The 14103-nt window shown below is 44.0% G+C and overlaps 1 protein-coding gene and 1 non-coding gene across 4 annotated transcripts in view; both read left to right on the plus strand.

The window, feature by feature from the left end:
- SLC29A4 (solute carrier family 29 member 4) overlaps positions 1 to 14103 on the plus strand; it is a 660337-nt gene that overhangs the window by 438811 nt on the left and 207423 nt on the right. For all 3 annotated transcript variants that reach the window (XM_056534647.1, XM_056534645.1, XM_056534646.1), the window contains one exon: positions 8583 to 8836. In XM_056534647.1, the coding sequence (XP_056390622.1) occupies positions 8583 to 8836 (254 nt within the window). The remainder of the gene's footprint in view (positions 1 to 8582; positions 8837 to 14103) is intronic.
- Positions 3097 to 3210, plus strand: LOC130290155 (small nucleolar RNA SNORA14). The gene has a single exon (XR_008847523.1). It is a non-coding gene; the product is annotated as a small nucleolar RNA SNORA14 (small nucleolar RNA).

Consider the following 14103-nt stretch of genomic DNA (forward strand, 5'->3'; position numbering starts at 1 on the left):
ACAATGGCTGTTACAATGTGGACCCCAGCGTAGAACTTCTCCAGTTTTCCAATCCAACTGTGGGGCATGGAGCTGGAACCAAGGTAGACCAAGCAGGAGAGGAGAAGTACAGTGTGGGAGAACGTAGAAGGACAGGTTCTCCTTATGTGAAACTCCAAACTGCATCGACAGGGGTTCTGTGCGGTATAGCACGGTACAGTCCAGTCTTTCTCCATTTACCGTAGAGAAGTACAGGGGTTTCTGAAGGCGGGACACAGGCAGACTATACTTATGCACCAGGGAGGCGTCAATAAAGTTTCCCGCAGAGCCAGAGTCCAGGAAGGCCAAAACGGAGATGTCTTTGGAGGAAAGAAGAAGCTGGACAGTCAAATTTAAGCGTGGAGAGGAGGAATTCACACCTAGGGAGGCCTCTCCTACAAACCCTAGGTGCGAGCGTTTCCCTGTGGCTGAGGACACAGAGGACAATCCTTAAGGAAGTGGTCTGCACTGGCGCAGTAAAGACAAAGATTTTCGGTTCTTCGGCGAGTCCTTTCCTGCTGGGTCAAGTTAGACCGATCCACCTGCATAGCCTCCACTGCAGGAGGCAACAAAGAAGGTTGTGATGGTTGGTGGAAGACTGGTGCCAGACGAGGAAAGCACTGAGGTTGTGCAGAATTCCTTTCTTGTTGTTATTCCTCTCGTCGCTCGGAGAAACGGATATCTATCCGGGATGCCAATTGTATAAATTCATTCAAGGTAGACGGCAATTCCCGGGCTGCGAGGACATCCTTAATTTGGCTAGATAATCCTCTCTTGAAGGTAGCACAGAGAGCTTCATTATTGTCGGACAACTCCGACGCCAGGGTTCGGAACCGGATGGCATATTCGCCAACAGTGGAGTTGCCCTGAGAAAGATTCAGCAGAGCCATCTCTGCGGAGGAGGCTCGAGCAGGTTCCTCAAAGACAGTTCGGAATTCGGTCAGGAATGCCTTGAGATTAGTGGTGAAGACATCACTGCGATCCCACAGCGGGGTCGCCCAGGCCAAAGCCCTTCCAGACAAGAGACTAATGACGAAAGCCACTTTTGCACGTTCCGTGGAGAACTGGTCCGCCATGAGTTCAATGTGCAGGGATCACTGTGTCACAAAACCACGACAGGACTTGGGATCCCCCTCATATTTCTCTGGAAGCGACAAATGGAGTTTGGTTCCGGGGGAAACTGCAGCACTGGAGCTGGAGGAGGAGGCGGAGGCTGTGGCAGTTGCTGCTGAGCAGAAAGCAACTGTTGCATCATGGCGGTTAGCTGGTTGAGCTGCTGGGCCTGCTGGGCCAACTGCTGGGACTGAAGTGCCACGATAGGTATTCGTCCAGATATTCGCGAAATATCGCGAATTCGAATATGGCCTATGCCGCTCAACACTTGTAACCATGACAAGGAGGCATCCTCTACATCTAGAGAAAGGAATTTTCACTATCATCACAGAAGGGATTCTTTACTCTAAGAGCAGTGAGACTATAGAACTCTGTACTATATTATGTTGTTGTCACGCACCTGGGTGGAGGCTGTCACAGAGCTGGAAGTGGATCCTCCACCTGTGTGGCTGATGACCGTATCGGGGAGCGGAGTCTAAGGTGCCGCTGGTTTTCACCGGAGCCCGCCGCAAGGCAGGATGGGCTTGCTGCGGCAGGCGACACCCAGGTCGCTACCCCCGACACGACTTGACCACACAGGTAACTGGGCAAGGCGAGGTACAGAAGGATGATGCTGTAGCGTACTCAAACGTAGCAGAAGATCAAGGCAGACGGCAAAGGTTCGTAGTCAAAAAACGTAGCAGGAAGGTCTGGAAACACAGAAATGGCAAACAGGCAAAGGGTACACTTTCTCTCAGGCAAATGGCACTGAAGATCCGGCAGGGAAGTGTGGGAGGTGCAGGGACTTTATTAGTTAGTGTCAGGTGCATACAGTAATTAGGGGCGTGCTGGCACTTTAAATCTCAGAGCTCCATCGCGTGCGCGCCCTAGGAGACGGGGGCGCGCGCCGGGGCCGAGACACAGGAGCGGAAGCGGCAGCAGTACAGGGTGAGTGACAGGCCGGGATTCACATGTGGGCGCGTCCCGCTATGCGCATCCCGGCCCCGCCGGAAGTAGGGACAATGCGCTCACGACCGACATGTGCGGCCGGAGCGCAGGCAGTAACAGTTGTGATGGTTGATTCACTAAACCAATTCAAGAGGGGCCTGGATGTTTTCTGGAAAAACATAATATTACAAGTTATAGATACCAGATTTATGTGGATAGAACATTGATTCAGGGATTAATTCTGATTGCCATATTGGAGTCAGAAGGGAATTTTTCCTCTGTAACAGGGCAATTGGCATTAGCCTCGTAGGGGTTTTGATGGACTCTTGTCTTTTTTCAACTTTATAAACTACGTATTAAGTCTCCACCCACTAGCTCAGGTAGTAGTGAAAAATGCCTTATACAATAGCCAGATAATTGCCACTGCTCACATATACACACATAGCAGCTTTTCCTGAAAAGTTTGTGGAAAGATAAGTGACCTTTTAGGGTCAGAATTAGCTTAATCCTCATTAGATATAAATAAAAATGTTTTATCATGCAGGACCTGAGGCTATGGATCAACAGTGCCAAAATCCTAATTTAACAATGTTAAATAATTTATTTGTTTATTTATTACTTAACCTCTTGGGGACGCATTGTGTATGCATACTCCATGCATCCCCAATCCTTAAGGACTCAGGGTGTACCTGTATGCCCTGAGCATTTCCGGTCCACACCACTCACCGGGCAGGGACCGGACCGGAATGCCTGCTGAAATCATTCAAATCACCTGGCATCGCCATGTCGCTGATCGGGGCCCCAACAGCGAAGGCGCCGGCAGACGGATCTTCATGGCGCAGCAGCAGAAGGTAAGGCTGGCCTCCTGCTGTTGCTAAGCAACAGCTCCCAGCATGCACACAAGGTCATGCTGGGAGTTGTTGTTATGCAACAGCAGAAGGCACATTTTTGTGCCTCCAGCTGTTGCATAACTACAAACCCAGCATGCACAGACAGCCAAAGGGCATGATGGGAGTTGCAGTAGTGTGCCTCCAGCTGTTGCATAACTACAATTCCCAACATGCCCTTCGGCTATAAGTGCATGCTGAAGGCACACTGGTTGCAAAACACTGAGTTTGTTACCTAACTCAGTGTTTCACAACCGGTGTGCCTCCAGCAGTTGCAATCTACAACTCCCAGCATGCACTGATAGACCATACATGCTGGGAGTTGTAGGTTTGCTACAGCTGGAGGCACACTGGTTGCTAAACACTGAGTTAAGTAACAAACTCCCAGTGTTTTGGAACCAGTGTGCCTCAAATTGTTGCATAACTACAACCCCCAGCATGCACAGGCAACCAAAGGGCATGCTGGGAGTTTTAGTAGTATGCCTCCGGCTGTTACATAGCTACAAGTCCCAGCATGGCCTTTGGCTGTCACTGCATGCTGAGAGTTGTAGCTTTTTGCAACAGCTGAAGGCACACTGCTTGCAAAACACTGAGTTTGTTATCTAAATCATTGTTTTGCAACCAGTGTCCCTCCAACTGTTGCAACCTACAACTCCCAGCATCCACTGATAGACTGTGCATTCTGGGAGTTGTAGTTTTGCAACAGCTGGAGGCACACTGGATGCGAAACACTGAGTTAAGTAACAAACACTCAGTGTTTTGCAACCAGTGTGCCTCCATCTGTTACAAAACTACAACCCCCAGCATGCACGCCAGCCAAAGCGCATGCTGTTAGTTGTAGTTTCACAACAGCTGGAGCTGCCCGGTACAGGGTACATTCACACGGGCGGGTTTACAGTGAGTCTCTCACTCGGGTTTACAGTGAGAAACTCGATGTAAACCTCCGCTAGTGTGAATGTACCCTAAAAACACTACATTACACAAAATAAAAAGTAAAACACTACATATACATATACCCCTACACAGTTACCCCCCCAATAAAAATAAAAAAAAGGAAAAACAGTAAGGCACTGTTTCCAAAACGGAGCCTCCAGCTGTTGCAAAGCAACAATTCCCAGTATTGCCGGAGTTTTGGAACAGCTGGAGGCACCCTGTTTGGGAAACACTGCCATATGGTAATTTTGGTATCAGAGGCAAGTGTAATTCTTGCATCCGGGTCCTTCCCCGTGCAAATCCCTATTGTAGGCCTCAAATGCGCAAGGTGCTCTCTCACTTCGGAGCCCTGTCGTATTTCAAGGCAACAATTTAGTGCCACATATGGGGTATTTCCGTACTCGGGAGAAAGTGCGTAACAAATTTTCGGGGGCTTTTTCTCCTTTTACCCCTTATGAAAAGGTAAAGTTGGGGTCTACACTTGCATGTTATTGTAAAAAAAAAAAGTTTTTTACATTAACATTCTGGTGTTGCCCCATATTTTACAATTTCATAAGAGGTAAAAGGAAAAATAGACCCCCAAAATTTGTAACGCAAATACCCCATATGTGGGCGTAAAATGCTCTGCGGACGCACAACAGGGCTCAAAAGTGAGAGCGCATGTGAGAGATGTAAATTTGAGGCCTAAATCGGTGATTTGCACAGGGGTGGTTGATTTTACAGTGGTTCTGACATAAACGCAAAAAAATTAATACCCACGTGTGACCTCATTTTGGAATCTACACCCCTCACAGAACATAACAAGGGGTATAGTGAGCCTTAACACCCCACAGGTGTTTGACAATTTTCATTAAAGTTGGATGGGAAAATGAAAAACAAAATGTTTTCACTAAGATGCTGGTGTTACCCTAAATTTTTCATTTTCACAAGGGAAAATAGGGAAGAAAAAAAAACCAAAATGTGTATCACCATTTCTGCTGAGTATATTAATACCCCATATGTGGATGTAAAGTTCTCTGCTGGCACACTACAATGCTCAGAATAGAAGGAGCACCATTGGGCTTTTGGAGAGAAAATTTATCTGGAATTGAAGGCCACGTGTGTTTACAAAGCCCCCATGGACACCCCCACATGTGACCCCATTTTGGAAACTAAACCCCCCACGGAATGTAATAAGGGGTGCAGTGAGCATTTAAACCCCACAGGTGTCTGACAGATTTTTGGAACAGTGGTCCATGAAAATGAAAAATTTAATTTTTCATTTGCACAGCCTACTGTTCCAAAGATCTGTCAAACGCCAATGGTGTGTAAATGCTCACTGAACCCCTTATTAAATTCTGTGAGGGGTGTAGTTTCCAAAAATGGGGTCACATATGGGGGTTTCACTGTTCTGGCACCACGGGGGGCTTTGTAAATGCACATGGCCCCTGACTTCCATTACAAACAAATTCTCTCTCCCATAAGCTCAATGGCGCTCCTTCTCTTCTGAGCATTGTAGTTTGCCTGCAGAGCATTTTACATCCACATACTCAGAAGAGATGGGGTTACACATTTTGGGGGGCATTTTCTCCTATTACCCCTTGTAAAAATGTAAAATGTGGGGAAAACCAGCATTTTAGTTTAAAAAAAAAATTCCATCTACACATCCGACTTTAACGAAAAGTCGTCAAACACCTGTAGGGTGTTAAGGCTCACTGTACCCCTTGTTACGTTCCTTGAGGTGTGTAGTTTCCAATAGTGTTGAGCGGCATAGGCCATATTCGAATTCGCGAATATTCGCGAATATATGGACGAATATTCGTCATATTCGCGAATATTCGCATATTCGTAATATTCTCGTTTTATTTTCGCATATGCGAATATTCGCACGTGCGAAAATTAACATATGCGAAAATTTGCATATACTAAAATTAGTGTAAGCGAAAATTCGCATATGCGAAAATTAGCATGTGCACTTTTTCGCATATGCGAAAATTCGCACACCGGTCTCACACAGTACTATTAGAGCCTTCTTTACACCACACAAGCTGGAAGCAGAGAGGGATGATCACTGTGATGTGTACTGTGAAAAAAAAAAAAAAAAAAATGAATATTCGTAATTACGAATATATAGCGCTATATTCGCGAATATTCGCGAATTCGCGAATATTCGCGAATTCGCGAATATGCGATATTCGCGAATAAAATTCGAATTGCGAATATTCGTGAGCAACACTAGTTTCCAAAATAGTATGCCATGTGTTTTTTTTTTTTTTTTTTTTTTGCTGTTCTGGCACCATAGGGGCTTCCTAAATGCGACATGCGCCTCAAAAACCATTTCAGCAAAATCTGCTTTCCAAAATCCAAATGTGACTCCTTCTCATCTGAGCATTGTAGGGTGCCAGTAGAGCACTTGACGCCCACACATGGGGTATTTTCATACTCAGAAGAGATGGGGTTACAAATTTTGGGGGGGCATTTTCTCCTTGTAAAAATGAAAAAATTGGGGGAAAAAACTGCATTTTAGTGGACATTTTATTTTATTAACACATGTGACTTTAACAAAAAGTAGTCAAACACCTGTGGAGTGTTAAGGCTCACTGTACCCCTTATTACGTTCCTTGAGGAGTGTAGTTTCCAAAATAAAATGCCATGTGTTTTTTTTCCATAGAGCATTCCATACTCAGAAGAAATGGGGTTGCAAATTTTGGGTGGCATTTTCTCCTAGTACCCCTTTTAAAAAATGTAAAACTGCATTTTTGTGAACCTTTTTTTATTTTTTATGTACATATCTGACTTTACCGAAAAGTCGTCAAAAACCTGTGGGGTGTTAAGGCTCACTGTACCCCTTGTTACGTTCCTTGAGGGGTTTAGTTTCCAAAGTAGTGTGCCATGTCGTAATTGTTTTGCTGTTATGGCACCATAGGGTGCTTCCTAAATGCAACATGCCCCCCAAAAACCATTTCAGCAAAATTCACTCTCCAAAATCCCATTGTCTCTCCTTCCCTTCTGAGCCCTCTAGTGCTCCCACAGAGCACTTTACATCTACATATGATGTATTTCCTTACTCAAGATAAATTGGGTTACAAATTTTGAGGGGATTTCTCTCCTTTTACCCCTTGTAAAAATAAAAAAATGGCTCTACAAGAACATGCAAGTGTAAAAATTGAAGATTTTGAATTTTCTCCTTCACTTTGCTGCTATTCCTGTGAAACACCTAAAGGGTTAACAAAGTTTCTGAATGTCATTTTGAATGCTTTGAGGGGTGCAGTTTCTATAATGGCGTCATTTATGTGGTATTTCTCACAGAATAGCCCCTCATATCCACTTCAAACTTAACTGGTCCCTGAAAAATTCAGATTTAGAATTTTTTGTGAAAATTTTGAAAATTGCTGCTATACTTTGAAGCCCCCTAATGTCTTCAAAAAGTAAAAACATGTCAACTTTATGATGCCAACATAAATACATATTGTATTTGTGAATCGATATATAATTTACCTTATTTATTGGCGTATAACACGCATTTTTTAGGCAAAAATTTTTAGCCTAAAGTCTATCTTTGTGTTATACGCCAATAAGCCGCTGCAGTTCAATGATTTAAAGTGGGCGTTTTAAATCAATGAACTGTAGCGGATTGTGCAGGTCCAGAGACCGCCGCCGCTGACGGCTTCTCTGCCCCTGCCTATCCTGGGGTCCAGAGACTGCTGGTGCAGCTGCCCCATTCTCTCCCCCATCCCCCCCCCCTGGTTTTTCTGACCCCGCAGGAGCCCCCAGGAAAGGCAGAGGGAGAGAGGCCGTCGCTGCCCGCTTCTCTCACCCTGCCTTTCCTGTGGTCTAGAGCCCTGCTGCCGCTTCTCTCCCCCTGGCTATCGGCGCCGCTGCCCCATTGCCTCCCCCATCCCCGGTTTTATGATTACCTGTTGCCGGGGTCGGGTCCGCGCTGCTTCTGGCTCCGGTGTGGTGTCTATGCGTCGTTGCTATGCGCTGCGAGGCGCAATGATGAGTGACGCAACGTCAGCAGGGCTCTAGACCCCAGGAAAGGCAGGGGGATAGAAGTGGGCAGCGACGGCCTCTCTCCCCCTGCCTTTCCTGGGGGCTTCTGCGGGGTCAGAAACAGTGTATCGGGATATACATATGCACACACACGCACCCTCATTTTACCAAGGATATTTGGGTAAAAAACTTTTTTTACCCAAATATCCTTGGTAAAATGAGGGTGCGTGTTATAGGCCGGTGCGTTGTATACCTTGATAAATATGGTATTTGGAATGTCCATTTTCCTTACAAGCAGAAAGTTTCTAAGTTAGAAAAATGCTAAATTTTCATAACATTTTGGGATTTTTTACCAACATAGGATGCAAGTAACGACAAAAATTTACCAGTATGTTAAAGAAGAATATGTCACGAAAAAACTCTCAGAATCAGAATAAAAGGTAAAAGCATCTCAGAGTTATTAATGCATAAAGTGAGAGTGGTAAGAATTGCAAAAAAGGTCTTTAAAGTGAAAATAAGTCCCTAAGGGGTTAATTGATATATTTATTAATTAATTTAGTTATTTACATATGTTTGAAACCATAGCAAGCCTTACTTATTTGGTTAGTCTGCAATTTTACAATAGGTAGCTTTTTTTTGTTTTAGGATCATTATTTAGTAAAAGTAAATGGTTTAATCAACTAGAGTAGTGTGGACAAAATTTCACTAAAACTCTTTCAATTTAACTTTTAGGTACTGCTGGAGTAATAATTTCCTTAAGCCGGATATTCACCAAACTTCTTTTGCCAATTGAAAAAGAGAGCACCATGATCTTCTTCCTAATTTCTATCTCTCTTGAATTTATGTGCTTCATTATGCACTTGCTTGTAAGGAGAACTCGATTTGTTCAGTACTATACAAACAAAGCCCTGGTAAAAAATTCATGTAGGAATGGCTCTGAACCAAGTTTCCGTTACAAAGTGCATCACAGTACCTATGGAGATGATGTAAGTTTTTTCCTTTTTTGTTTGACGAATGCTTTATAAATAATTTATAAATTAATGTGTACCTATTATTTGCAAGAACTTTTTATATAATGTAAAAAAATAGATAATTTGACTGGTTCTTGAGAACCAGCCAAATTATCTATTTTTTTTTATTATTTACTACTGTGGTCAGAGGATACCACCTTCTGGCTAATTTCTCGGACTCCTCTCGATAGATTGAGTACTTCCATCCCCTTTTCTGTTCTAGCTTTTTATATAATGTAGATAAAACTATTATATGTATATTTATAATATGCATTGGTTAAAAAAGATGTGTATATTTTGGGTGAAAATACTGTTTTGTCCCTGCAGCTATTTCTCGTGTGTTTCTGTGCAGAGACAAAAAAAAAAAAAAAAACAGGAAGTGTGGGCAGGATTAGCAGGGCTCTGTGCAGGCTTCTGGCTTGTCAATCAGTCTTCTGTGTGAGCCAGGGGTGCATCACAGAGACTCAGTGCACAAAACACTGCTTGTCCTGCCCACAATTCCTATATTTTGTCTCTGCACAGATACACACAGACAGTAGGTGCAAGGACAAGACAGCATTTTTTCAGCCAAAAATATACATATATTTTAACCAATGTTTATTACAAATATACATATAATGTTATTATCTACATTGTATAAAAAGGCATCACAACTTCAAGGGCAAGTAGTTTGTGAGCACCAGGTACCATAGTATACTAACACAGTCAATAGTAGTTGGTACACATACATATACATACATTGCATAAATTTTTTTTTAAATAGTACAGTAATAGAAAAACTATATGAATTGGGTATTGTTTTAATCGCATTGACGTGCAGCATAAAGGTAATGTATAATTTTTACCATAAATTGCACTGCGCAAAGGTCAAACCGCCAAAAAGTAGCAAAATTGCAGTTTTCTTATAAATTTTCGCCCGCAAATAATAATGGTGTGATGTCACGTCTCCAGTCCCAGAAACACAGAGGTTTCCGAGACAGGAGCAGCAGCCCCACAAAGAATGTGGGTGCTGAACGGAGATCATGGGGGGTCTCAGCGGCAGGCCCACCATGCGATCAGACATCTTATCCCCTATCCTTTTGATAGGGGATAAGATGTCTTTGGCCTGAATACCCCTTTAAGGTCGAAAATGGGCTTGGTCCTTAAAGGGTTAAAAGTTGTTATCTAGCAGTATTTTTTATGTTTTCTGCCTATAAATTAAGGGGGAAAAAAAACTAAAACAATACCCCCATCCTGGTCAAATTCTGCTGGTGTGGTTGTAGACGATGGATACCCTCCACAGGAGACATGCAATACTCTTCTTGTTTTAAAAAATAGTAACATACAAGCCACTTGATGTAAGTATATTTACACAATAATTGCATACTTAAAGTAAAAAAATAAATTAAAAAGAGCCAACAAAATCTACATAAATATGCATAGAGTATCTCAGATAAGTAAGTACACCCCTCACATTTTTGTAAATATTTTATTAAATCTTTTCATGTGATAACACTGAAGAAATGAAACTCTGCTACAATGTAAATTAGTAATTGTATAGCCTATAGATCCGTATTTATTATGCTGTCCCCTCAAAATAACACACAGCTGTTAATGTCTAATCCTTGGCAACATAAGTGAGTCCTAAATGGACATGTCCAAATTTTACCCAAAGTGACAATATTTTGTGTGGCCACCATTATTTCCAGCACTGCCTTAAGCCTCTCGGGCATGGAGTTGACCAGAGCTTCATAGGTTGCCACTGGAGTCCTCTTAAACTCTTCCATGATCATAGAGCTGGTGGATGTTAAGGATCTTGCGCTCCCCCACTTTACGTTTGAGGATGCCCCACAGATGCTCAGTAGGGGTTAGCAAAGCATTGGTTGTCTTGGAGGTGTGTTTGGGGTTGTTATCATGCTGGAATACTGCCCTGCAGCCCAGTCTCTAAAGGGAGGGGATCATGCTCTGTTTTGAGTATGTCATAGTACATGTTGGCATTGATAGATCCCTCGTGAACTGAAGCTCTCCATTGCCAGCAGCACTCATGCTGTAATGTCCGTTTTTCTGTATTTTCTGCTTTGTGTCCTGTTCAGACATTGTTTTTGTCTGAACAGTTTCTGTGTTAATTCTCCCCAGTTTGGGAGGAGTTAATGCTTCCAGCCTATGGTATATCGGGTGGGGTTATTTAGATCCTAGCTCTGCTGGAACTCTCTGCTGGTAATTAAACCTGTACTCTGACCATGTCTTGTTTATGATGCACCTTAGCTTTTGTTTGTCTGAGCACATACCCTGAGTTTTAACCATGGTTATCTGTCCTGTCTGATATATAGATTTTAGACGGCTTTGTTTTAGTAGATTTGTCGTTTTTAAGTATTTGTGTATGTTTGTTCTGTATTTGGTTTGTATTACCTTAGTCTGTAATCACACTGTGCGTTTTGTCAGACCTGTTTTAACCTTATTTAAAGGGGTACTCCGGTGCTTAGACATCTTATCTCCTATCCAAAGGATAGGGGATAAGATGCCTGATCGCGGGAGTCCCGCCGCTGGGGACCCCCGGGATCATGCACGCGGCACCCCGTTTGTAATCAGTCCCAGGAGCTTGTTCGCTTCGGGACTGATTACCGGCGACTACAAGGCGGGCGGCGTGTGATGTCACGCTCCGCCCCTCAATGCAAGCCTACGGGAGGGGGCTTGATAGCTGCATGATCCCGGGGGTCCACACCGGCGGGACTCCCGCGATCAGACATCTTATCCCCTATCCTTTGGATAGGGGATAAGATGACTAAGCACCGGAGTACCCCTTTAATTCTGCAACTCCCAGGATAGAATCCTGTTCTTAGCCTTGGGCTAATCCGTCTATCTAGGAGTGAGTGAGTCCTGTGCCTGTACCCGTGTTTGCTTGTAGTGGGGTGTCTAGTGTGTTCCTTGTTCTGAAACCAGTGTGATTAGTACTATTGATTTCCTGACCTGTTAGTGTGCTATATTCTGTCTGGTTTATCAGTTTGTTGGTTATTGTATTCCCATTTTGTTCCTGACTTGTTCCCCGACTTTGTACAGTTCCATTTTGTTTTGTTGACTTCGACGCCCATGCACTTTAGCGCAAGGAGGGACCGGCTCCAAGTTGTCGATCCAGGCCCCCCATGAGCTTGTTTATTGAGTCAGGCATCACATGTGCCGGAGAATTCCATAGTCTCACCATTCTTACAAGAAATAATGTCAGTCTGTGATGATGATGAAACCTTCTTTCCTATAGATGTAGAGGATGTCCCCTTGTCATGGTTACCGGCCTAGGTATAATAGGATCACTAGAAAGATCTCTGTGCTTTTTATAGATTTGTACATTGTGATTAAATCACCCCTAATACCCTTTTCTTCAAACTAAATAACCTCAGGCTTGATAACCTGTCATGAGATTGTAATCCTCCAATACCATTAGTTATCTTTGTTTTCAGCACCCTCTCCAGTTTAGCCTTGTCCTTCTTATTTACAGGTGCCTAAATTGAAAACAATACTCCATGTGGTCTAACTAATGATTTTTATAAAGACAAAACATTAGGGGGATTTATCATTTTATTTAGAGCTGTTTTTGTGTTACTTTTTAGTTTACGCGCTTTTAAAGTGTGTACAGACCAGCTGTTAAAGGGGTATTCCAGAATGTTTTTTTTTTTAATATGCTGCAGGGGCTGTAAAGTTAGTGTAGTTCATAATATAGTGTCTGTACCTGTGACGGTTTTCTCACAATTGTTCTGTGATTTTCAGCCCAATATTTATTTTTAACAGCATACAAAATGACTGCTGTCTCAAATTTTTCCTAGCTTGCAATGCGGCCGAGACCTGACATCACTAGTCAACTGATGACAGGGAGCCTGTCTGTTTCGATGGGTGGAGTGGCACCCTGATTGAAAAACACAGGTTTTTTGAAAGGATGCAGCTCATTTATGTTTCAATGGTTGGGGTGGCTGATGTGTGGGAGGGAGAAAAATGGAATTATGGGATTAGTAGGCAAAGAAGGACACTCAAACAGGAAATACCAGTTCACAAAAAGTTAACCACAGTGTTATGGGAATCTCATGACATAGCCATTTAGCCCCAAGACAAGCGCATATCCTTCCTAAGCATGTCCATTACTGTCTGGCAGGTACGTACTAAAATTACAAGATTAGATATGATAGTATAACAATTGGCAGAGTGACCAGGGCATAGCAAAAAGAAAATGCCATATAGATGAGAGACTGCATGTTGTTGAGTACAAAAGGAAACTGCATGTTGTTTCTGGATATAAACAATTGTTGAGTAGGAAAAATATATTGGGGGCAAAAGATAAGGAAAGGATAGAAAAGATGTGACTACCCTACTTGCAGTGTAAGTGAATGAAGTTCCAGGTTCCCAGTATGTCTCCATGACTAGTACTTGCCATTTCGATATCCATATGAAAAAGAAAGTGTCTTCTAGTCCTGTTGAAAAAGACAGAGACCGAATAAGGTTTGGTGGATGGCAGCTCTTATAATGTAGAAGGCTATTTTTTCAGTTGGCTTTTGGTACAGGTCTAAGGACAGTTGGTTGTTAATTGCCTCTAAACAAATGTTTAACCCCTTAAGGACCCAGGACGTACTAGAACGTCCTGGCACCCTGGGCTTTAAGGACTCAGGACGTACTAGTACGTCCTGGTGTTTCTCCGGTCTCTGCCACGCCCCGGGCAGAGATCGGAAGCGGATGCCTGCTGAAATCCTTCAGCAGGCATCCAGGGCAAACGCCGAGGGGGGCCATGTAGGCCCCCCATGTCGGCGATCGCCGCAAATCGCAAGGGAAATCGCCCTTGCGATCTGCGGCGATACCGGGCTGATGGGGTCTCTGGGACCCGACCGCCCGGTAATTTCGCATGATCCCGGCTGTCACAGACAGCCAGGACCATGCTAAAGTATAGGAGCGAGGTGGCAAGCCGGCCACCTCCTCCTATCCCCTGCGATTCCTCGGTTAGTTAACCGACCAATCGCAGGGGGGGGGGCGGTTACTTCCTCCCGCCCTTCCCGGCCCCTGGATGTCCGGAGAGGACGGGAGGAAGACCGGAGGACGCGGCGGGGGACGGGGGCCCTGGTACTTACCTCGTCCCTGAAGACCCGGATCCCGGCGATGAAGACGGCGGCGACAGGTGAGTAGATCTTCAGCCGCGGTCGGGCCCTTTACAGCAATGCACGTCGCCGTAAAGCCCTTGGCATCTGGGCATGCTGGGAGTTGCAGTTTTGCAACATCTGGAGGTCCACAGT

Source organism: Hyla sarda, chromosome 8 (assembly GCF_029499605.1).
Source record: "Hyla sarda isolate aHylSar1 chromosome 8, aHylSar1.hap1, whole genome shotgun sequence".
Lineage (NCBI taxonomy): Eukaryota > Metazoa > Chordata > Amphibia > Anura > Hylidae > Hyla > Hyla sarda.